A 27,462-nucleotide genomic window follows, 5' to 3' on the forward strand; every position below is an offset into this window, starting at 1 on the left:
AAACTGTTATTTTTTCAGATTCATATAGTGCCCTTCAGGCCGTTGAAAAATTTCCTTTCAAATCAAAATGTCACTCAATTGTGATAATAAATATAAGACAAAAGCTCGTAGAATGCCTTTCCAAAAACATAATTGTCGTTTTATGTTGGGTCCCTGGTCACGCTAATATAAAAGGAAATGTAAAAGCCGACCGTTTGGCTAATGAGGCGATCACAAGTGGTGATATATATCCCTATATAAATTATTGCAACGATCTCACTTCCAAGTACTTTTCTCAGGGACTCCTGGAAAAAGTGCTGGGAAGAAAGCAGTCAGATAAAGGGAAAAATATATTCGAAAGTCCAATTGGGTATACCGGAGAAACCATGGTTTTGCAAATTGAAGCTTGGTAAGCGATGTACTAGTATATTAATGAGATTGCGCTTGGGTCATGTGTGTTCGCCAGCTCACCTTGCTAGGCTTGGTATTATTGCTAGTAGAGCTTGTGAATGCGGTGAAGAGGAGGGTGACCTCAATCATATCTTTTTCGCTAGTCCGCTTTTTGATAATGCTCATTTGATAAGTCAACTCATTTCTTTTGGTGTTCCTTTTCCTTGTTGTATTTCTTCCCTCCTCTTATTTAATGTAAATATTTATAAAGCTATTTCCTCATTTATTGTACATAATAACATAAAAATATAGTTTGTATATACTTATTAACAGTGGCGAAGGGTGAAATTTTTCAAAAGGTAACCCGGTGTAAAAAAAATTGGTGTCAGTTAAGATATCGGGGGCAATTTATCGGAAAACAAAAACTAAGACAACGGATTAGTCTTGATTCGAAATCAACAAACGTTGACATACATACTAAATTACCTATTATGCGTAAATAATTGAAACATTCATAAAATCGAACAATAAACGAAGATAATTCTCGATCCATTAATCAAAGTATAAGTACTTACCTATTCATTAGTTATAACAGCAACAAAAGTAAGTATTAAAATTATAACCACACTACCTACCTATAAGTATCTGTTTATTTTCAAAATAAAACTATAAATGTAATAGAAATAGGTATCACGATCGCCAAACAGACCAACAGTTTAAGTCTACCTACATGATAAACTTATATAATTATCAATTTAAATTATAATCAAGAAAGGTTATTCGTTAACTTTTGATTGTATCGTGGTGCTACTTTAAATTCGGTAAAATATCATATTTATTTTCTTCTAACAAACATTTTGTGTCTAAAATCAAAACTTTCAGATCTTCTTCAAATATTTTACCATCTAAATACTAATATGTGAAATCACCGACTAATAATATACTTACGTAAAGGTAGACATTAAACTGATCACAGGTAGTTATTTCCATCATAATACACTTTTATTTGTAGTTTCTAAATAAACAAAGCGCTGGTAACTAAATATCACAGAACTATCAAAAAATAAAATGAATATGACAATTTACAAAACACCGCAACTTGGTAGCATAATAGATTATGACGTTTGAAGGACGTACAAAGCGACAACTATACAAAGTCGGTTAACGTGAAGCCGAACTAGCTCGGGTTACCTTTGCCCATATCTTCCGCGCGATTTCGACAAACACTGGCATAGAAAGTCATAGAAAGTGCTGCCATCTATATTAAAAAACATACTACGACATTAAGCCGCTTGACAGCGGGTTACCTTTGCCTGTGGCGCAATTTCACTTAGGTAACGGAATTTCTGGGGAACTAAATACAAGGTGCGCCATCTAACGTTGTTTAAAATAAGCAATTGATATCGATTAAATTAACAAACAACGGGCTAATGGCCGATAGATGTCATTATTAAGTTATCAATTATAATTAATAAGTTAAGCTATTATAATTATTGTCCATTGTCTGATATGTTGTAAATTTATATTTGCCTATTAAATATATTGTTTAGTATCACCGAAAACCTAAAAGGGAAGCCGGTGGGAATCGGCTTGTATGGACGCTTCGCCACTGCTTATTAATATATTGTATTGGCGAATATTATTATAATTAATATATTATATCTTGACCAACTTTCCTGACTTAATCCTAATTTCGTAACCAATTTCCTTCCTGTAATTTGTTTCCCTAGCTTTATTGACATTGGCGTAGCACAGCAACATAGTGCTTGTAGACATAAAAAAAAAACTTACAGTAAATAAAAGAAATATTGTAAAACGCTCTTTTTACAGTAAACATTATATTAGCAAAATAATTACAGAATACAATTTTAGACATTCTTTTGACAACGTCCAGCCAGAGAGAATAATAATCGAATAGTCGCCGCGTGACATATCTTCTCTTCTGCCAGCCAGACCGCGCAGCCGAATACTTCCGGAAACGCCCGATGTGATCGGCTAGGATAGCGGCGCGTAACATCGGCCATCCTGCAAAGTGAATACCGTAAGGTATTCACAAAAATAAATTTGAGAAAGTAGAACTGAATTGGGTACCTATATTTTAAACAAATAGGACCCAGCAACACAAATCAGAATGCTCATGGCTGCACACAGATTATGATCAGAATGCTCATGACTACAGACAATATGATCACAGACAATGAATGACAGAATATGTTCATGGTCACAGACAGAATATGATCAGAATGCTTATGGCTACAGACAGAATATGATCAGAATGGTCACGGCTGCAGATAGAATATTATCAAAAGGCTCACGGCCACAGACAGATCAGATTAAATAAAATAAACAGTTACGCACGTTCGCATTGTCAGCCTGAAGTGTTGCGCCACTAATTTGACTTCACATGACTCCAGTCATTCCTGTCTCCAATGATTTAGTTTCTAAGAAAACACCCTCTCCAGTGAGCCAAGCAGCAGGCATAACGAAGTTTTGTTATGAATGTCGTTAATCGTACTAATGTGCAGACATCAATTCCATATGCATTCCCAACATATTTACTTCAACAGACGTAGACGTTGCCATGGTAACTAAAAATCTGAGAATCTGGTAATTTTAATTTTGGCATTCAATGATTCATCACAGATTTATTCCGATAGTTCTCTTCACATTCGAATTCAATGTAACTTCAAATTATCATTTGTATAATCCCACTTCTGAATGTAAAACGCTCTTTTTTACAGTAAACATTATATTAGCAAAATAATTACAGAATACAATTTTAGACATTCTTTTGACAACGTCCAGCCAGAGAGAATAATAATCGAATAGTCGCCGCGTGACATATCTTCTCTTCTGCCAGCCAGACCGCGCAGCCGAATACTTCCGGAAACGCCCGATGTGATCGGCTAGGATAGCGGCGCGTAACAATATTGATAAGCGACCATGGAAAAAATTACAAGATAATCAAATATGAAGCTTTATTTTAAAATGACTTACATACGACTGACTGACGATGATTTAATTCATAAACAAGGACAAGTACACAGATAACTACATTTGTTAAAATAATATAGCAGAATGCGAGTCTTAGTTGTACTCTAGGTATCATCGTAGTTATTTATGGTTTAAAATAGGATTATCATTTTGTTTATTTCTGTTACTTTTTTTCGTAGGCGGGTATCAGTTCTGTTAAAGTTTGTCTTTATAATTTTTTTTATTGTCCCTTACCAAAACCCCATAAAAAATTGGTACAAAAATAAGTATATTTTTTCGATTTGTTAGAACCTATATAATACAAAATGGTTACTGAGCGCTACCTACGAGTATACCTAATACCGCCATCTGTCTGTCACAATGATGTTATCGCTAGATGGCATTTCATTTTAGTAGAATCATTGAAAAATGTGCAGACTATGACGATCACACAATAAAAACGAATTGATTGATACTTCTCCATTCGACCGTGCTAAATGGAGACGGCCGCGTTCAATTCTTACTGATCGAGTGGACAATATCACTAAAACTATTCGTCGTAAAAACAAGTTCTTGAAACTCCATCACTCCACAAGACCGCAGTACCGTCCTTGCCGCGTTCCCCGTCCCCCCGATCCTTCTAATAGTTCCGGTCTCTAATAGTGCCGTGCCGACGAAAACGGTGATGGATACATTGTTAGTACGCTCATCCCTAATGGTTTATGTCGCATACTCCCAGCAGGGCCGTACCTAGACTTGAATTTAAGGTAGGGCAGCTGTGGTCACAGCTAGGGCGAAAATAAAAATTTTACTAGATTTAATTTGGTCAATCGATTTTTGGCTTTCATGACTTGTGAACGTGAATAAGTCAGGTTAAAATTTACGTAAATGTTAGGGTAATATATATCAATATTGTAACAAAATTCCCTTAAATTTCGAAAGGGCGTTTTCCACCCATCAATACAAACAAGTCTTACTATGGGACCAACTTCTAAATCCAAATCATGAAATAAAAAACCCGCTGCCCCATATATTTTGATTGAGTAGTTATGTAGGTATAATTTAGTTGATTAAGGTAGGGCAAATCCCATAATGCCCTCGCCTAGCTACGGCCCTGACTCCCAGTGGTCGTCCTGAACCGAGGTTCGTTACCCTTAGTGGGCTCAGCATGATCATTTAATTTCAAAGGTTTGCGAGCGCTTTAAGCGCTCAACGATAAATCCGATGTGTGGTTTCCATACAATAAAAACTGTCTTATTCGATAATGCCAAAGCACCATGATACTTCCTGGCGCACTCGTAGGAAATAGATTTGGGGTCATAAACCTGCGGTCACGTGGATGGTAAATAAGATCCCCGAACACTATAAAACTCATGCCATGGACCGACGGAGTAACAAATGCGTAATTTATGAGAATTCGGTCGATAATTTCCAACAGCACATAATATAGAACAGTTTGTTCCTATTGCGTGCCCCAAATTATGGGCTTTAATCTATATCTATACTATTTTATAAAGAATTTGTTTGTTTTAATGCGCAACTCTCAGGAACTATGGGTTTGAATTGAAAAATTACATCACATTATAACCAACAGGAGCGGAGCATCAATGAACAAAGTTGCAAATCGCTAATAAATGATGCAAGCGCCCTCTATTAAAAATTTAGTTTAAAAAATATTTATTTTGTCATAGGAGCAATTTACCGAGATAGAAATTAGCCTATGTGGTAATAGAGGGCATGTTGGACCTGTGCGCCATTTTTATCCATATCCATTCAGTTATTTCTACGTTTACTTCTATAAAACATTTTCACCAACTTTCGAATCTATGTTAGTAAGTAGTAAGATACATATTAGTGAGATAAGATTATATTAGTAAGATTTCGTACATTCTATTTGGATTTTCAATATTTGATTGAAATAAACGTAGAAAACGGTGAACTGAAAATAATTATGTTTTGGGTTAACATTTTATAGACCAAGTACCTTCTTTTTATTCCTTTTCACATTGGCCGTAAGAATAACCACGATCAAAAGCAAGTTTAAAATAAATAAGTAAACATCAAATACAAATCTAAATAGACTAATGGTCACTAAACGCATATGTAAGAATATCGATGTGCAATGATGCACAAGGACTACTACATTCACTGACACATCTATACAAGTAGACCTAGCGGAGTAATTGAAAACGTGTCATGGGATACATGCACAGTAATATCACGACTGTTAAAAATTCCAAAGTGGCTAGAAATTTTGTTGTATAACAAATAATTCCATAAATACCCAAACATATATGCATTAAGAGTTCAAAACAAGTTTTTACATCACGTAATAAACGTTATATAATATCTAGAAATCAAGTAGTCATAGATTGGTGAATGTAAAATTCTCGTTAAATATTTTGATTAATTTCATGACCTTTGGTATAAATCCATAAGTGAATAATGGCTTTCATTTTCACCAACTTATCAAATAGGTACTTACATAGTTAGTATATAGTTTGCTGGGATAATTATTGTGTTGTCATTTAATGTTATAATTGGGGAATAGTGAATACAATATGGACTTATATACATGCAGTTCCAAGCAAGCGTTATAACCGTGTAATGATATTCGTCACATCGTATATCTCAGCATATAAGTATATATTTAAATTACATCAAAGAGGTACACCTCTGTTAGCATATAATCTATCTAGTATAAGTAAGCTTATGTTACTTATATAATAACTTCTCCAGCAAACCACACCCTGTCAAAAATTTCTACTGTCACGGATCTGACGTAGTTATTTAAACATTTGCTTTGTCGTACGTACGACGCGAACGGCGCAATAACGTCTGACGTTGTTGTGTGAATATTTATGACATTTGTGTGAAAGTTCGCCCCGAGCGTCTCGTAATTAGCAAGCACTGCGTTGTTTCTCTCTGAGGAATCATTAAATTCCAAGTTCTTGTCCCTTAAATACAACTTTATTGATACATATGATCTAAATACATACATCGACGATGCACGTATTTAGATCAACGTTATATTATGCTAACTTTAGAGCCATAATGAAACGAATATGAAAGTGTTTGGTACATATACGAGGCACCTACAATAGTGTAGTTGCATAACTATTACACAAGCACAAAAATAATTTTGAACCCTAACACGCGAACCATTTATCAAATAACACGCATAACCTATTGCAAACATTTCACGCCTTAATACGGCAGGTCAAATTAGTGATTAAAACTCACGTGACAAAACTACTAAAGCGGCTCATACAAAAGTACTGGTCGGAATGACGACAGGGCACTCAAAAGTGAAAGATATAAACGGCATGTAGGTACTCGATTATTTCATAATACCTGTCTGTAAATAAACTTATTGAAAACGAAACCTTTAATCTGTTTTCATTTTCAAAGTAAGTAAGTAAGTATATAAAAAACGTAGTTTGCCTGTTCCACAGCGGGCAGGGAGCACCACTCACCAGTAACCTCATCATTAGTTCGCCTTCCCCGCCGACTTCGAGGTTACGATCTTATATTGCGTAACAAGTCGTACGCTCATCTTTCGAACGTTTATTCAACATCGTAATCATCTGGATTTGCTTTATTACCTAGAAAGGTGGATCTTCTAACATGTTAGATGTTAGTAGAGTTATCAACATAATATATAGAGTTATAATATACTGTATGTATTCCTGTAAGGATCATTTTGATATTACGTTAAGTACTAAATAAAACCACACTTATCTTCTTTAAAATAACCATCCCTAATAAGTTACTGGAACCGTAAGTATAGATTAAAAACTGTAAGTTTCGTACATACAGTAAATATAAAAAACTGTATTTTTTTATTTTATGGACCCTAACGTCATTATTACTACTACCGTAAAAGAATTCATCGCAGCGGCATTATAACACTTTCAGTGTTTTTTGTTTTGGAGATCTGCCGTGGTTATCACCGGGGTACCCAACTTACGGTGTATAAGTGATCCCCCGGCTTGGCAACCACGGCAGTCACTGTGAGGATTTGGTGGGCCCTGCCGTTATCGCCGAGGGTGCCAGCGGACGGTACGCTGGCGACCCACGGCTATCCGGTCACAGGGCCCGGGAGGGAGAAGGGAGGGGATGAAGGGAAGAAATGTTCGCGAATTGTGTATTTGGCAACCATGAGGTATACAGAGTGAACTGTGTGCCTAGGATCGTGGCAAATATGCCCCCATGCATGGGCGCGCATTTGATGTGGAGGCACACTTTCAGTCATAAATGCAGTCACGTACACGCCACATTCGCAGCAAACTACAAAATGAAAAAAAAATACAGAAAGGAAAACTAGTATTTTTCGCAATAATATTCGTTATTCGTAGAGGTGTGCCAAATTGAATCTAAGTACGTTTAGCTGTTTCTGAGTTTACGTTTAGGATCCAAACATTTTCACAAACTTTCGAATATATTATATAGAATATATATATATATATATATATATATATATATTATATAATGATTATATATGCGATACGCGTTAATAGGAAGAAAACTTTAGAAAAAAAGGTCCTCCGTTGGACACCTCGCGAGGTCCATAATTTAACTGCGAAGAGCCGGGCAGTTGTCCGATTCGCTTCCCCCTCCCCTCCACTCTCCCTTAGGTCACCTTTGAAAGGACATTAGTACCCACTTACATCTTAAATATTATGTTTTTATTCTTATCTAGGTCTACACCAACAATTCTAAAAGAATAATATATTATGTGTTGCGGGCTCTATGTGGATAAGGGGAACGTGAGGGATTATAATACGCAACCGAATATTTGACGATAAATTAATTAGTACAGAATTTTATACAACTTCTGGAGGGAATGTTCTAGGACCCACATTTTTTTTAATTTATATTAATGATATTTGTAAGATGAGTGACATTAAAGGACAAATTTTCTCATATCCGGATGATACCACCGATATGGTTTTTACTAGTGACACTTAAGATGCTGTAAGTACAAAAATCCACAGAAAAAAAACTTGCTAACATTGCTAGCTAGTTAAAAGTACTTACATGTGCTTACATTAAATATTTCAAAGACTAATTATATAACATTCACAAACTACGAGTAACTCAGCCTCACACAAGCTTTCGAATAAAGATTAATAGCTGTGACAACTATCTTAATTTTAATTGTTCCAGTACCACCATAGCTATAGTTAGCAAAATTAAATATCGAGGAATTGTACTTGACCAACGGTTGTCTTGCCACGATCGCATAGACTTGTTAATAAACAGAATTAGAAAACTTATGTGAACTTTTAAAAACCTTACGACATACTTATTACTTCAAGAAGTCTCAAGTCGACAGACCCTTGATAAGTGTAAAATATCATTGATAACCTCGCTAAAAAGTAAGCCGTTAGCCGTAGCCGTTTTAAATCTGGGCTGAAAGTAAGTATATGCCACTAAAACAAACTGTTCCCGTAAAATTAAAATACCACTCAGAACATATTTATTAGTTTATTTAGTTACTTGACACACATTGCCGAACGCTTGCATCATCCTAAATGCGATCCCAACACTTGCCTTTATTATTGCTTATCATATTTTGTTAAGATTGCCGTCATAGTAATACATATCCTGTGAAAACATTTAACCTCTACAGGTAAGTATAACACGATTCCAAAAGTAGAGCTTAAACATGGACATATAAAAAAGTTAGTACAGGTATGAAATAAAAAACCGTTAGCAGCCACGATTTGCGCTCCGCCGTACCTGTGTTGTTCGACTTAGGTCTTCAAACTACATTCATTGTTTCGTCGCGTTCGGCGAAATGATCAATCAGTTATTTCGTTTAGCCTTTTCACATCTAGGTGCCTACATGAGGATTTTATTAATAAAATCCATGTACTTATCTACTTTTAATTTAAATAGGTAGCGAAGAATAAAATCCATCCCTATTGAAATAGGTAGGTACTTTTAAAGGCCTGTAAGCCTTGTATAAAAACCACTGTAATTATAGAATTACCTATTATCTATAGAGGTACAAAGTAGATAAGCAAATTTTATTTACGCTATTTTAAAAGCAAGCAAGGATACGATTATCAATAAAAATAAATTTAGTAAGTACTTATTGCCAAATAAATAAATAAGATTGTCCACAATTGTTAAAAAGGTTTCAGTTACATGTGTTACCCAATATCTTAAATACAAAACAAATCTGTTTCTACAACCTTATCGTAAAATAGTTTTCAGAAATAACTCTCCTATTTCGAGATTTAATGAATAGCCCAACATGCTTCGCCGAATAATTACGGATTTTTTATCGAATTGTTAATCACGTTTCTTAAGCTGGGTCTTACATGTTTATTTTTCATAACAAATGAAAAATGTTAACCTTGTCTTGATACGTTGTTTTTTGTTCTTTTCTTACTCTTGGGTAATCCTTGCTAGAGTTAAGTATATTATATTGATGCATGTTGTATTTACCTATCTCATACCCATTATTGTTTTGATTCATAATGCTATGTATTTTTGTACGTTTCTTATCCAAGTATTGATCTATACAAACGTTGGCAAATCAAATAAATAAAGACTCCACTGACCCTAGTGGAGTCCTTTTTTTAATTACTGGACACTTGCCCAAGTGTCCGATAATTTTAACGGATAGGGCTCTACTATTTTCATGTCTGCAGCTCTACACAAACCTCGAAGAAAGACCGAGTAACTTTCACTTATCTAAATACAAGTAGGTAAGTATAGTATATCCGTAATAGGTCAGCACCTACCTATATATTTACGTGATCTCGCATTTGGTGCATTGCACATACACAAGTGCTAGATACTTACAGTTTTGTAAGTGCAGTCCGAGTAAACATCTTATAATGATACATATTGCAATTGCAAAATGAATCTGCAAATTACATTTACTTAATTACGTTTAAATAAAGGCGTTAATCAAATAGGTATTCGATATTCACCAACTGAGTACAATATGGTCATTTCTGTTTTTTATCTAGGCAAATCAAAAAATAATTATGCTCGTTAAATACGTAGGTATTGATACGATTTATTCAAGTACGTACTTGCCTAAATAATATTTATAACAGGTAAGTATATAATAAAGGAGACGGGCGAAACTTGATAGAACCTTGGGCTTGGTGTTACAGAGATGATTTATGCATTATTTTATAGGAATAATAGAACTAATTCTTAATTAGAAAAAAAAAAATTATCTCTTCAATGGGAGTAAAGAAATAATCGCTATAGAAAATAGCGTAAAAAAACTCTTTTCTGTGAATATCTTTGTGTTTACCCGATAGCATAAGATGTTCACAGCACCTAATTATTGTCCATTGGATTGCCGTGTTGACTAAAAGACTTAGATAATAACCAGAATTGAAATTATCGTATGGGATCGACGAGGACCGATATAAAGGTACTTATCGCAAGATGAAACTAAGTGTAGGTTGCATATCTTCTTTTATCTACTCCTTCATGGGATCAGGCATGAGTTTATACTGTTTTTATATTATTGAAAGAACTATTCCCTTTTCAATTTGACGAATTCCTTTAGTGTTACAACGCCATGTAGCTATGCCACAATTAACACAATGGTGTTGATGGTTCATCGTTACTTTTCAAAATCCGGTAGAACAAGCAAAATCAGGCGAGCAAGCAAGAAATCAAAGTCGGTTGCTGAATAAGCGTGGGTAGTTCATTAAAGCAGCAATCGTCAAAATATTCTCGAAAAGCCGTAGTCGTTAAAATAAAAATATCAAACCAAAAACATTCACTTGCGCAGAAGTACAGAAAGAAAATAACAATAATAATAATATACATTAATAATAGACAGCCTGATATTCCCGATACCGGAAGTCAGTTACTTATGCATAATAAAAAATATTTTATTTTCCCATTGTAATACAATCTAATATTTTCTAATCGCTGATATATAAATAGAAGAAGAATATTTATAAATGTTTCATAAGTGTACAGTCAAGCCCAATTTCGCCCGTCTCCTTTATAAGGAGAATAGCAATAGAAAAGTAATGTCTATAGAACTATAATGTAAGCAAACATATTAAGAGGTAGAAACATTCTAATTTTATTTTAATGGTTTACATAAATTTGCAATTTCTTAAGATGGAGTTGAATGACCTTTAACCGAGTTATGTAATTTTACATTGCGAAATTTTAAAATTAAATTTTAACGTTTAGAATTTTTTAATTTGGGTCTGTTAATATTGTACCTATGTACCGAAGACCGCACAGAAAATTATTTTTTGGTATTTTTCTTTTTAAACGATCCATAAGAAATAGCTACTTAAATTTGCATTTGCAATAACAGATTGATAGGTACCTACTAACTACTAAATTCTACAAAATATGCTTAAATTTCAAGATAGGTACTAAATTAAAGATTCATTCCAATTATAAAGTAAGCCTGCCTTACATAATTGGAAAAGTAAATGTTTTATTTTCCTCCCCAGTTAGCATCTAGGAAGATTAGCCTTGAAGTTCCTTCTGCTATCAACTACAGCAACTAAGCATCGGCGTTTAGGCAACTAGCACGCGGAACAAATAAAATCGATCTTGTATCATGTATTTAGTATTACTTCCTTAGTATTTAGTTTAGTACTTACTAAGTACATAATTGTTTGCTTTATTTACACTGGCAAATTATTTTAATTTGTTACACCACTGTAGGTACCTATTTGATCAAAGAAATTTATTTTTGTTAACTGCACTCTCGTGACCCCTTTCGGTTCGATATCGCACATGATCGTAAATTATGCAAACATGTTCTAATCCACTACGGCCTCCAGAAGGTCTTTAATTGTTATGTTATGAAGAGGAGCATGGAGGCAGGCGGTCTCTTCTTACATTGGAAGTGAAAGTGAATGAATGTCGGAGGCTTAATTAGAGAGGAGACCTGCGCCTGCGCCAGTCCCTCCGACACCGTCGCGCTTCACACCCGCGCATCGCGTACCCACAGCGTCTCATCCGCACGCCTACAGCTGTTCGCCGCACACAAACGCTTCACTGTGTTACTGACATCTACTACTTATTCCACAGAGGTATGCACTCAGCACTACACTTATGTACCTCACACAGCCTTAAAGTGAAACTGACCAAATGCTTCTGAAACCAGAAGGTTTATGAATTATTAACTAAAGGATTGTTTTTTTAGTCGTAAAAGACCAAAAACATGCATATTTTGGATAAATAACTCATCAGAAAAAGGCATGTAGAATGTAATTATAACTTTAAAAATAATATTTTAAATTTAATTGTCATTAGTAAAATATTACTAAATTGTTAAAGTACATTAAAGATGAAGCTTATTTTTAACCTTAGTAATAAAAATATAAATTCTAAATACGGTCATAATAAAATATTGAAAACTATTGTTAACAGTGTAAGTTAAACTATAAGTATAATAACTATAACTTATCTTATAGATGTTGATAATATTACGTAATCAATATTATGTTTTTGTTCACTTCATACACGTGGACGCAAGATGAAACAACCGAAGACGCAACTTTCTGTTTGACGTAAAATGCGTCCCAAATCGACGATTTCTCGCACACTGAGTAGCTTTTCACGCAAACATTTTAGCTCGAAGCAAGGAGGTCAATAAAGCGGGTTTTGCTTTCACAAATACAACAAAATAAATTCATCTCACGTATTGGTTGTCCTCAAGTATTCGTGGTTTGCATAAATAAAAGAAAGCGAACTTGTAATAATATTATGGCCTCACCCATGACCACTTTCGTCAAAACAAAACTACGAAGTCAATAGCCGGCCAATGCTTGTATGGATAGTTGAACTGTACTTCGCTAACCATCAAGCCGACTCCATTTGGGGCTTGTGTAATTAGAAGTTACAGTAAGTAATAAATTTGTGCTAAAGGTTAACATGGTATATTATGTAAATCGTAGATACATTGTTATAAATGTGAAAGTTTGTGGGTGTTTAATGGATAATCGCACTTTAACCACTATTTGGATCAAATATGCTACAAAGATTTTGTGCCTAACCTACTATTTTTATATAGGGAAATTCCATACGGGCGGAACTGCCAGAAAAAGCTATTCAATAATTACTTTCTTTCCTAAAGTCACGGGGCCCTAGGTGCTCAACCTCGTAATTTGTCGATGTATGGCCAAAAATTGTCGTATGATTGTCGGTGCTTTGGGACGATAGGAAATAATAAATTAAATAGTAAGAAGCTGTTAATAAAAAATCCTTTATCCGGTATTCAACGGAAATTTTGCTAGCCAAATGTGTCAGTGAATGTAATTTAATATGTGATGCTCTCAAATTGATGTCACAGTCGATTGCATATTTCTAAACTGTAATCATTGTATTTGGCGAGCAGGAATTATTAGGCCTTTCCGAATCCGAACACGTTTAAATCTTTTATGTAATAGATTCATATTACTTACACTTTTTGCAAGTTATGCTAGACATATTACACATATAAAATAATTAATGTAACATTTAAATACGAGTACTTACATAGCAGATTTACGTTAGTGTTTATTATTAAAAGAATAATATAGCTGTATATACATTAAATTTAGTTTATTTACTGAGTGAAATTTTCAAATAGATACATACTTATCTTTGTGTATGTGGCTTGTGTGTCGGAGTACTGGAAAATACTCAAAAGGGTCTTGGGTTAATATTCCATAGACATTAACGCAAGACCCTTTTGAATTTGAGTTTGGAAAACTCATGTATTTAGGTACTTAGTTCTTAGCCAGCATTCGAATCGTTTGATTTAAAAGAAAATCAATTAATAATTGCACATCTATGACAGAAAAATTCAAGGAATTATGGAAAGTTAGAGAAAAGTGTTAATGTTGGTGTTATAATAATACAATATGTAGGTTTGTTAAAAAAAATAGGAGATTTTGTATTAAACCCGCATGTATTTACCCTTCTGGGTAGTTTCTACTACTTATCGAATTTGAATGGGTTTGTTATAAAAAATATATTTTGTCAGATAAGGGTTTAGTAGTATAGCTATAATATATTTATTAGGATCTGATAAAGATTTTCGGGGATAGCCCTCTATTGGCTATCCCCGAAAATCTTTATCAGATCCTAATATATTATAACTCTTCAATAAATGACCGGCGATTGTGTATATCTATGTATTGTTTACACAATTCCATATTGAACTAACTTGAAATCGATAAAAACTGTTTAATAAATAGGTAATAAAACCGAGCTAATTCACTCATATTGGGAAAAAATATATGATAATATATTCTTGTATACTATATTATTTGTTTTTCTGTAATACAGATGAGCCGGCATATCTATTTGGCGGCTGTTGCGTTCCTGGCAGTGGTGTGCATTGCCAACGCCCAGCGGCGTCTTGCCTTACCCGACCCGAGGAGTTGCGCAAACAGTATGTATTTTTTTAGTATAAGTAATATATTATGTTCCATAAAATTGTCAACCTATATACATATAACATTCTTATTTTTACATTATTACTTGGTAAAAGTATAAATAGGTAAATAGGTAGTACCAGCTAGGTATATGTAACGATGCCTTGAGCACTTGATGTTTAAAACGTAGGTTCAAGCATGTAGGTAACTCATCCCATTTTCTATGTTTTATTTTTTCTATGACTGCCTCAGTGGCGTTGTTGTTTTTCGGTACAACTGCAGTGTTGATGTATCGGGTTTGATCCCCGGAGTCTGGAATGTGTGCCCAATAGGATGATAGGCTCACTCCTTGCCACATCATGGGACAGAATGCACTCGGCGGAAGTGGGTGCAATAGTTGCACCTGTGCCTAGAGCGATAAAATGCGTGAGTGTGCGTGTTGTAGGTTTTTATTCGTCTCAGTCCTATTTGTATCGAATTTTAGTACGTCCCATACTTATAATGTTACTTATACAATATAACGTTGGTCAATCTCGCTGGTGGATGACCGATTTTCTGTATGCCTTCTCTAAGTCATTATTCTATTATTGCTTACGTTCACTTCCCGTCATTTTACCTGAAGGATAATTTTTACGAAGTGAAAGTTTATATTTCACAAGAGAGATATTATGATAGAAACAGGAACATTATACTTATATAATATAAATAGAAAAAAATAGTATAAAACTATCGCGTGTAACCGCGACATCTCGTTTCATGTAGATACCTACATTGGGAAGGCAAATTGTCTTTTAGTATAAGCATAAGCCTTTGCCCGGTCTAATCCCATTAACATCGTGCACTTGTTAAATAAATGTATCAAGGTAAAAGGGTTATATTTAGGCAGAGGTTTTTTTGGGTTTAACAAGATTTGAATTTTGAACATAATATCTTCGTTTTCTTAACGACGCTCTTTCAAACTATAATCTCCTCTAATGTAGTTTGAATTCTATTCCAAGACTATTATGATCGATTGCGGTAGTTTTTAACGTAAGTAATACATGGGACGGGACAGTCTACCGTCTGTGTATCGTGTATCGGTGTATGAGATTATGATTGGTTAATTCGAATCATTTTAAATTATCAGTAGGTAGTCATTACAATGGACCTATATTAGAATTCTCTACGTAGTCACGTTTTATGTAAAATACCAAACATTGGTTGGATAGGTATTAAACTATAGTAAATACCTACATAAAAACACATACAAAAGTAGGTGAATATCATTAAATAGAAAAACGCTGTTTCACACTTATTACGTATTACTTACCTACCTAAAAAGAGAAAATAAACATATAAAATCACCAACAATTAAGTAAGTAAGTACTTATGGTACATACTATTTATTCAGTTTAGTTATAAAAAATATTAATGTATTAGAAATTAGAATACATTTAGTCATTAAATGACACGTTATAAAATGATATTATGTAGGTATGTGTATCCATTAAGTCTATAGTTCTTATTGTAACCAATTATAAATTACTAGGTGTTGCTGGTCGATTCGCCCGCGCGAAAGTCCTTTCTATTGAAACACCGGCGTGGTTGGCATAGACTAAACTTTATTTTGATACATGCAATAGACACACAAATCAATCTGTGTACGCACTAGATGGCGCCACTTGCATATTTTGATACAATTAACACACTCCCTTATCAAAATAATGTAACAACTCTAATAATCAATTTTAGTAATACCTAGCTGTTTCACAAACCTATAATGTTTACATGAATTTAAACTTTTTGTCAGAATATCAGCTGGCATATCTGATGTCTTTAAATACTTTATTTCAATTAGACCTTTATTCACAACTGATCTAACAAAGTGATACTTAACATCTATATGCTTAGTCCTTTTGTGAAACAAACAATTTTTGACAATTTTGAGCACTTTGGTTGTCATTGTACAATAATACTGGAGAATCATCTCTACACTGTAATTCACATAAAATATTTCTGAGATAAATAGCTTCTTTACTCGACTCACAAATTGCAACATACTCTGCCTCAGTACTTGATAATGCAATTGTCTGTTGCTTCTTGCATTCATGTGAAACAACACCACCTGACATTTTGAATACATATCCTGTATATGACTTTCTATCAAGGGAATCAGAGGCCCAATCAGCATCTACATAGCCAATTAAATCTAAATTATCTTTAACATATCTTAAACCATAACTTTTAGTGCCTTGCAAGTACTTTAAAATATGTTTTACATGTGTCCAATGAGACTCATTATATGCGTTATTAAACTGAGATAAATAACAAACTGCATATGATATATCTGGCCTTGTTAATATTGACAAATATAACAAACTACCAATAAGTTGCTGGTAAGGATATTTATAACAACAATTATTATCTTTTCTAGTCTCAAATTTACCTCCATTGGAGTGCTCATAGGTTTACAATTTTCCATATTAAATTTCTTAAGCAACTGCTCAATAAACTGCTCTTGATCAATAGTAAGTATACCATTTTCTCTTTTTATTCTCATACCTAAACATTGTTTAAGAGACCCTAAATCTTTTAGTTTAAACTTTGTACTTAATACATCTTTTAGATATTCTGTTTCCTTAACACAATTAGAAAAGACAAAAAAGTCATCGACAAATAACCCAATGAAAGTTCTTTCATTTTCATTTTGTTTTACATATAAACAAGGTTCATAAACAGAATTTTTATAACCTATTTTCTTTAAACAATCATCAACTAATTTATACCATGATCTAGCCGACTGCTTAAGACCATAAATTGCCTTTTGAGTTTTAATACTTTATTTTGCCTATCTGCACATACAAAGTTTGCTGGCAAATGCATATAAACAGTTTCATTCAAAGAACCATTAAGGAAAGCAGTAGTAATATCTAAATGGGTTATTTCTAAATCATATTTAACACTTAAAGCGAACAAAAGTCTCAATGTAGAATATCGAAGCACTGGGGAAAAAGTTTCATTATAGTCAATGCCTGCTTTTTGTGTAAAGCCTTTCGCCACCAACCTAGCTCGATAACGTACTTTATTGTCAGATTCTATTTTCTTTTGAAACACCCATTTACACTGTACAACCGTGCCTTGTGATGGTTTATCCACCACTTCCCAAGCATCACACTCTTCAAAAGATTTTAGTTCTTCCTTTATAGCTAAGCACCATTCCTTAGATTCTGCTCCATTCATAGCTTCCTCAAGTGATATCTGATTTCCATGTAGATTCATGTCCGTCTGCACACACATGTTCCCAACATCATAATCCTTATATCTGGCTGGCATTCGCCTTTCTCGCCTATGACGTACTGGCATATCATTCTGCAGAACATTCTTCAGATCACTTCTAGGTAATGGATCATACAACTCATCTGATGAGCTAGTGTTAGCATCTTCAACACATGTTCTATCTTCATGATTCATTAAAGGTGATAGAGTAGGATCTGTAGACTCATTTTCTGGACTTTGCTGAAAAGTTTCTGATATAGAATTTTGCTTATCCTCTATAGTAACCTGCAACATATCAGACTCATTATTTGGTTCTATAATTGTTACATCTCTACTTGTAATAACTTCATTTTGAACTGGATTATATAATCGATAACCCTTTACATTATCTGAATAACCAACTAAATAATGCTTAACAGCTTTTCTGTCCCATTTCAACCTTTTTGATTTTGGAACATGAACCATGACTACACTACCAAATATACGCATATGACTTATGTCTGGTTTATTTCCCGTCCAGACCTCATATGGACTTCTTTGGTTTAATCCACTGGCTAATGACCTATTTCTTAAATAGACAGCTGTATGAACAGCTTCAGCCCAAAACTTTTTGTCTAAATTTGCATCGCATAATAAACATCTGGCTTTTTCTACAATTGTCCTATTTAGCCTTTCACAAAGCCCATTCTGCTGTGGTGTGTACGGGTTTGTGCGTTGGTGAACAATACCCATTTGCTTCAAATAATTCGTCATTTCGTTTGAACAAAATTCTGACCCATTATCTGACCTTATCATTTTGATACTGGTATTTTTCTGTTTCTCAACCATCGACTTAAATTCTTTAAAACACTTAAAGACTTCATCTTTACTTTTTAAGAAATACACAAATGACATACGGCTGTAGTCGTCCACAAATAGTAAGAAGTACCTGGACATTCCAATCGATTTTGTCTCCATTGGACCGCAGACGTCAGCATGCACTAAGTCCAACACACATTCACTTCTATTACTACTATTTGGGAAAGGTAACCTTGATTGCTTTCCTTCACAGCATACTGTACAATTAAGTTTACTAATATTTTCTTTTTCTTTGTACTCAAGACCTTTCACAGCGCCATTCTTCATTACATTTAAGTCTCTGCTATTTATATGACCTAATCTTCTGTGCCATACCATAACCGAAGTCGTTGTTGCTGAGGCTGCTAACAAACTTTCTGACTTTAAGTTTAATCGGTATACACCATTCACTAATTCAGCTATGCCAATTAGTTCATTACTCTGATTTCTTATGGAACATATATTCTTGTTGAATATTACCTTGTTGCCACTAGATATCATCTTGCTAACGGATAGAAGATTTGTAGTAAGGTTACGCACGCACAAAACATTGTTCACTTTTATGTTGTACTCTGAATCTCCAACAGATGTAGTAATGTGTAGATTTCCAGAACATAAAACAGGCACACTTTCTTTATTGGCCACAACAATATCTCGTGTTTCCATGTCGTACGAGACATCCGTCAATAAGTGTTTATTTTTCTCTGAAATTAAATGAGTACTTGCGCCCGAATCCACGTACCAATCCTGATCGCTGAATTTACCGGTTAAAACATTGAACTAAACGCGTTCACTTGATTCTTGCCTTGATTATCAAAATTCCGACATTGATTTTTGTAATGTCCTAGGCGTTTACATTTATAGCATTTAATATTTTTACCGGCTTGTTACTAGCATAATCGACGCCATTTGCTTTTTCTTTATATACTTGGCGTGCCCTTTGGTATGTGTTTTGGCAATAAAAGCACCTTCGGACTTCGTATTTTCGCAGTCTGCACTCATGTCCAATAATTTCGTTTTTATACTATCTGCACTGATTTTCATCCCTGAATGTTCTATCGCCATGATCATTGGCGCGAACTTGTCTGGCAATCCGGCTAACAAAAGCGACCCGACCCACTCGTCATTAATTTCGAAACCTGTACCTTTGAGTTTCTGAGCTGTATCCACAAGCTGTGTCACGTAGGCTGTCATGGAGTCCGAAGTTTCGAGACGAATGGAAATTAAGTTTCTGAGTAGACTGATACGGCGCGTGAAACCAGAGTCGTCAAACAACGATTTTAACTTGGTCCACAAGCTATGCACTGTTGTTTCACTTTTATGTGAACAAACAACGACGGATCAATCGTCATCACCATCTTAGCTTTAGCCTTCCTGTCGTCTTGCTCGCTTAAATTACTGCTGTTGCTGATGTCGATGCCTTCAAGGATGAGGAAATTTTCAACCGCGAACGCCCAATCATCGTAGTTATCTCTACCCTTTAACTTCGGTACATTCAATGAATAATTTCCGGCCATCATTACTGTGCTGTATAAAAACTAAACACTTAATTTATAAAATTTTACGCGGGCCTGGGCCCATAACCTATTGAAACACCGGCGTGGTTGGCATAGACTAAACTTTATTTTGATACATGCAATAGACACACAAATCAATCTGTGTACGCACTAGATGGCGCCACTTGCATATTTTGATACAATTAACACTTTCCCGCTCACGTCATCATGTAGCGATCTATGACGCCACCTGTACGACCTCAAAATCTAAAATTTCTACTTCTAAAATCAGATTTAAAAATTCATTTATTTCCTATTGGATCAAATTACTAGGATAAAAAGTAGCCATCTATGACGCCACCTGTACGACCTCAAAATCTAAAATTTCTACTTCTAAAATCAGATTTAAAAATCCATTTATTTCCTATTGGACCACATTACTAGGATAAAAAGTAGCCATCTATGACGCCACCTGTACGACCTCAAAATCTAAAATTTCTACTTCTAAAATCAGATTTAAAAATCCATTTATTTCCTATTGGACCACATTACTAGGATAAAAAGTAGCCATCTATGACGCCACCTGTACGACCTCAAAATCTAAAATTTCTACTTCTAAAATCAGATTTAAAAATCCATTTATTGCCTATTGGACCAAATTACTAGGATAAAAAGTAGCCCATTCTAGTATTAATCCAGGGCATACATTGTCTGTGTGCTAAATTTAATACAAATCTGTTTAGCTATGTTTGCGTTTACTTCTAATAAACGTCCCAATATTTTTAAAAGCTTTCGTGTTTATACATTATATAATATAAGTATTAGTAAGATAGACGGTATAGTGCGATGATTAGACGGTAAAATCATCCTTTTTTTGTAGGCATAAGTACAATGTCAATGTACCTATTCATTATTTTATAAATATTATAATACAGGTACAAGACTTACATATTTATGTTTCTATTATTTACACTTACTACTTCAATGTGATTGTATCTTTAACTACATATGTTGCAATGTCTAAGAAAGTCATAATAAGTTCATGATTTCCTGATGGAAATCTTTTAAAAAAAATATATAATATTATTATATCTATACTTAAGCCAACTGTAAAAACTAAGGGTGATCCCTTAGTTTTTACAGTTGGCTTAAGTATAGATATAATAATATTATAAATTAAAGTTTATGAATTGACTGATTGTTTAATAACTTTACCCATAGTAGGTAAGTATACGACAACTGTCGATATATTTTTACAATACGTAAATACATATTTTTATTTACTTACTAACATCAAATAAATATAACACATGTCACGTTATGGGAAAAATTTAAAGCTTTCGCAATGGACCCGCATACCTACATAACACAAAGCATGGCGCCACCCATGCGATGTCATGTGGGAGCGCATTTGCAACAACAATACATACATTCAGATCCCAACAAAGCAACAAATATCTTTGTACTTTGTACCAATAACGAAATAACAAATATTCACGTATATGCTTCGTTGTGTATATTTATTGCCAATGTCATAAATTGATGACTTTAATAAAAGTTACTGATACATTTTTTATTAAAATTCGTGATTACTTTGGTTTAATAGTTAACACTAAAATTATGAGCTATTTCGCAACTTTCTCTCAACAACGAAATTCTTCGAACGATACACGCCGGAAGCATTTGCTAATATAATAACAACGAGTTATCTCACGGTTACCTATGTGTGTGTCGAGCAGAGGTTGGTACTTTCCGGCTTCACTTGAGCTGCCGACAAAGAGCACGTCTCATCGGTTATATAATTTTGTTTCCACGGGAAGTAACAGTTACCGTCTCTTACACTGACTCTTCAATAAGCATAACTGTTAATTCCTATACAGATTCTATGTTACATAAACCATTCTCATAAATGTGTGACTTTCCGGAAGTGGTTTAACGCATTAAAAAAGTATCCATTTGAATATGATACATGTATATTAACAGTTATTATGTTCACCTAGAAGTCATAATAACTTTTATGTTTACTCATTGGATTGGATGTTTCAAAGTTTTATTCAAATTACAGAAAAAAAATCGTTACTTTCTATTCACAAAAGAATCGCTTCATTTAACTATCTGACGATAGGCTCGTTTTGATTGCACTCTGTACAACGAACTGTAATGCCACGCATTAACGCACGAGTTATATTGTACAGATTGTTGCTAATAGTACATTTATCGCTATATTATTGTATCTTTCATAACTAACTGCGTAATCTTGAAGTTATTAATGTGTGAATGTAGATATGCTTTTAAGTCTATCAAGATGTGTCAATTCGTTCTTATCATAGTTTTTATGCAAGTTTAGTTAATCAGACGGGTCCCGCTGAAAGTACCTACATCATATATGCAGGTACCATACCCTGTGTTGAGTAGGTTCTTTATTTTACTAAATATTTTTTTAAAGTCAAGCATTCTGTGTTGCCTACACATCAGCAATATTACCGTTAGGTACAACATAACATCACCGGTTAGCTCTTTATGTAGGTACGTTTATAAAAGTAATGAATTCTGTTGTTTTATCGCCTTATAGCTGTTTAATATTTACCTAAAGCTTCATGATAATTGGATTTTTACGCCATCAATGTAGATCGATTGTTATTATTTGTGACGTGTAGGCTGTGGCTTTTTACATGTGCGCAAATATTGTGTTAGTCTTAGGTCAGAAATCTTAATGGAACCTTAAGCATACTCAATAGGCGTAGTACATTCCAATTAAGTACTTAACTCTTTTTTGTTACCTTCATGCTACACCTTATGAGTCGTTCGTCCTCATTTCCCGCAAAAACTGCACACATTTATATCTATTAAAAGATGTACTAAATTTCAGTCAATTACTTAAGTCAAATGTCCATAAAGTGGAAAATGTAAATACTTATAACGATGACGCGACAGTTATAATAAACTAAGTTAGATACTTCTGTCATACCTTGCATATTATTTACTTGTGTAAACTACTTTAGAATATAGGTAACAATATATCTTACATATCCACATAATATGAATATTATGATACGGATAATAGCTCACAAACTTAGTAAATAATTAATTCATTTCACTTCTTGGTAGCTATTTCTTAAGGATAGAGGTGTGGGTTTTGTTATGAAGTTAGGTAATTTTTCTGTTTAGTAAGTACTTTTTTGAATTTATAGTTTAATAGAAACGTGTAGTATACATATAGATATTTTATTATTATTTAAAAGGAACATTTCCCTCAGTGAAAATCTCAAAAGGAATATTTTTTCTCCGTTTATGCAAAAATTTTCATTGATGCTCCTATTGGTCGTAGCGCGATGTTATATTCCTTCCTTGATAATTCGAATCAATAGTTCCTGAGATTAGCGCGTTTATATAAACAAACAAATTCCACTTTACATGTTAATAGGCGTTTTATGCATATTACGATATACTTAATGCTTATACCTAATGATCTTGTCGAAGTTTTAGCGGATTTAGGTAAGTCAGTAGTCCGTGTGCGAGTCTGTGTACGGTAGAGCACGGACTCACTAGCGGTAACAATACTAGACTTACTTACTATCTGAACTATGTGACGCCATAAGGTTACAACTTCAAACGAACCCCACAATAATATATTGTGAGAATCAGCACAACATACGATGTTATGCAAACCAGTGAATGACTGGATGTTAAGATAAACACCATTTCGAAACATGGAATGAGTTAAGCCTGTCGTCATTCGCATTTCAATAGCTGACATGCTTTTGTATGCGATGAAGTGCTCAACGGTCCCGTTACTTTATAATCCTGAATACCTACATAGTTTTTGTTGTGCAACACAAGATAGCAAAAACGTTCAAAATTGAATAACAAGAGGTCTTACTAGCCACGTACTTTATGATTAAAATACCCGCAAACTTTTACCTAAATGTTATTTCCAGGGGTTCGTCATTCTACGTACCGTGATGCACGTGGAGTTTTACATTCCTACTTCTTCAGTTGGGAACACGCGCCAACAAGAAACTTAGAAGTAGATTGGCTGGACGCAAGAAATATTTGCCGTAGACACTGCATGGACGCCGTGTCCCTGGAAACACCACAAGTAAGTAAAATCGACTTTACTACCATGTTCATCAAAGTAGAGCAATGAAAGAAGATCTCACAGAATTAGGAGGCAGTTGATCTAGACTCCGGATATAATAATGTCGATATGTATTAATAAATATTGCGACACCTGCTCCCACACGGTGTCTCCTAACGGTCTATCTTCATGGCTTCAAAGGCCATTAATCACTCAAGGATGGCTTGACATCTACAACATGAGCCTAACATTATGCATTTTTGTCTATTTCTTACACGCACAATATTATATACGAGTGCTTTACTATTTAAAAATGTATTAGGTATATAGATACCTAATACATTTTTAAGCGAACCGTATGAAATGGATATGGAGAAGTTATTTTTCAAAAGGCTCCATTCATAAATAGTCGCCACGAAATGACAATACCGAAGGACTTTTTAAATTAGTTTAAAAATGTTTTGCGTGTCTATTTCTTCATTGGTCAACCTCGAATCCGGGTCTGATTTAGAATGTCTTGAAAACTAGCAGTGACTGAGATTCAGACAATTTTTTCAAGAACATTCGACAGGTTTCGCACTTCTCGCTAGGCTATAATTGTTTGAGTATTAAGCAATCCTGTAAGTATTTTTAGACGTTCAGACCTTGGGAATGCTATTTATGTATTTTTAGGTAACAAGTTAACACACGGAGACACTCACAACTTGAATATTATTATTGTTACACGGGTATTTTTCAAAATGATTACTGTTTAGTACCTAAGTTATTTATGTTTCACCATGAAAGATTGTCGCGCATACCAATAACTATACAGGGTGTTAATTAAAATATAGAGGAGGTATATAGATTTACCGTTTAAAATTAGGTACAATTTTTAAGTCTATAATATGCACCTAACACCTGCCTACTCAGGTACTATACGGTAGCAACTTGGCAAATGGCTACTGCAACGTCTTGACATAAAAGCATTTAATTTTCTTCCACATCCGGAATTCCGACGGCAACGTATTCAGCGAGCAAAATTGTTATCGCGTGCATCAATATTCATTAAGTCAGATCGAATGATTCAATTTGTAGAGCGTTAAAGTCTATTGCGTGAAAGGGGTGCAATGGCCGCACGCCGAGTGCGTCACAGCGTCTCCGTATAGGGGCCGGACAAGTGGCACGTGGCACAAATTCCTCCTATAGCCGTGTTGCCCACTTCTAGAGCTGGACATGACGGACGTACACTTCCCGGTGTTGACACGAATTCATCTTCCACTACGGCATCGCGGATATTGCAACACACATTACTTAAAAATGTATTGTTATTCACCACACCGTTTATACCCACTGCTTGTCGTTCGGAATCTAGTGAGAAATAGACACAAGTAGTTTCCGTGAAAAGTAAAAGTCACATGGCGTCTTTACGCTTACCAGGTAAAGCGTACATTTATTACATCATAATTTATGTTTTTTATGCCTCCAATTATTAATACACGTACGGACTTTGAATATTGTATTATTTATTTGTAAAATTTAACAATCACGGGGCAAGCAAGTTGCTTAACAGTCCAATCATACTAGGCGTTAGACTGCACGTAAAAAGTAGCTACGTCACTAAGAATTTCGAATTAGGTTCAAAGCCCTACATAACTGCATTGCACTTATGATCCTGAGAAACCTATTTGTATAGATTTCTATAATAGCAAGTAATTATCCATGTTTTCGGTTGACCCCCGGGATGGACGGCAGTGTGCTGTTGGCCACACACTGCCGTTGACGCCGAGGGCGTCCTTCGGTGCGCAGGGGCTTCCGAGCCCCTATAGGAGACGGGCCGCAAGGCGGCACCGCGCAGGGGCGGCTGCGGTTGCAGACTAGACACTTCAAAGTCAGAGGAAGCCCGCAGCCGTCCCTAATGCGCCGAAGAGGGCCACCGCGGAGTTTTAGCTGGTAGGCCGTGCATAGGTTAAGTTGTATATAGGGTTAGGGACTCGGCCCGGCGGTCGCCCGAAGGTCACCATCAAATCCGGGCGGCTCAACGCCGGGCAGTAAGGCACGGTTACCCCAGCATAACCGCTCAGTCGCCCCCCACGAAGGCTGGGCGGTAGTAATAAGGCACTTTCTCCACGATTACAAAAAAAAAAGTAATTATCCATGTAGGTACATTGGATATCAAGTCCTTAAAACAAAATCAATACAGTGCTTGCAATGTTTCTTAGCCATGCAAATATATAAACAGGTACTTTTAGGTAGAGACAGGATATCGCAATTATAAAAAACCTATCGCTGAGTGATACCCACAATACGATAGTAAAATTAAATATTTATGTTTGCAGGAAAATGAATTTGTAAAACAAAGAATCGCTCGTGGAAACATTCGTTACATTTGGACGTCTGGTCGTAAATGCAACTTCGCCGGTTGCGACCGCCCTGACCTACAACCCCCCAATGTTAACGGCTGGTTCTGGTCTGGATCTGGCGCCAAGATCGGTCCCACCACGCAGCGCAACACTGGCGACTGGTCGTACACCGGCGGCTACGGACAAGCCCAGCCCGACAACCGTGAAGCTGCTCAGGTAACACGACTAGAACTTTCAACTTTTTTTCCAATATATATTTATCTAATTTCCATTGCTTCACATAATCATTAATTTTTATATTGTGCTATGTTTAGGGCAATGATGAATCCTGTTTGGCGATCCTGAATAACTTCTACAACGACGGTGTGAAGTGGCACGACGTGGCATGTCATCACGTCAAGCCGTTCGTGTGTGAGGACAGCGACGAGCTGCTCAACTTCGTGCGCTCGCGCAATCCCGGCCTGCGTCTATAAGACGCCAACTCTACATGATTACGAGCTCCTCGTGCGCTCCCAGAAGGATGATATTGTACAAAAACTTGTGGCTTATAATAACTACATTTAAGTTATTTATTATTTAAAAAATAATTCTAATTTACTTTTGTATTATCGAGTTTTGTGCTTGCAAAATAAAATGGTGAAAATAATTAAGGGTTGTAATAAAGCAGATTTATTATACCTACTAATATTTAAATCGTTTTTATTTTCACGTGTCGAGGCCAGTCATTACTT

General features: G+C 35.0%; 1 protein-coding gene across 1 annotated transcript; it reads left to right on the forward strand.

Moving 5' to 3' along the window:
- The first annotated feature begins 12,181 nt into the window (after positions 1–12,181).
- On the forward strand, positions 12,182–27,418 carry LOC115441013. Its single transcript, XM_030165572.2, has 5 exons — positions 12,182–12,392; positions 14,635–14,740; positions 24,250–24,410; positions 26,708–26,947; positions 27,046–27,418. The coding sequence occupies exons 1-5, from the start codon at positions 12,216–12,218 to the stop codon at positions 27,202–27,204; spliced, it is 843 nt and encodes a 280-aa protein (XP_030021432.1). The 5' UTR covers positions 12,182–12,215; the 3' UTR covers positions 27,205–27,418.
- The last annotated feature ends 44 nt before the right edge of the window (positions 27,419–27,462 follow it).

This window comes from Manduca sexta, chromosome 23, assembly GCF_014839805.1.
Source record: "Manduca sexta isolate Smith_Timp_Sample1 chromosome 23, JHU_Msex_v1.0, whole genome shotgun sequence".
Classification (NCBI taxonomy): domain Eukaryota; kingdom Metazoa; phylum Arthropoda; class Insecta; order Lepidoptera; family Sphingidae; genus Manduca; species Manduca sexta.

What these genes read in the sequence shown, in the direction of transcription:
- LOC115441013 (XM_030165572.2), top strand. Translation starts at nt 12,216, where the DNA reads ATGAATGTCGGAGGCTTAATTAGAGAGGAGACCTGCGCCTGCGCCAGT. An exon ending in CCCGAGGAGTTGCGCAAACA is followed by an intron (nt 14,741 to 24,249) that starts GTATGTATTTTT and finishes TGTTATTTCCAG; the next exon opens with GGGTTCGTCATTCTACGTAC. An exon ending in TGTCCCTGGAAACACCACAA is followed by an intron (nt 24,411 to 26,707) that starts GTAAGTAAAATC and finishes TTATGTTTGCAG; the next exon opens with GAAAATGAATTTGTAAAACA.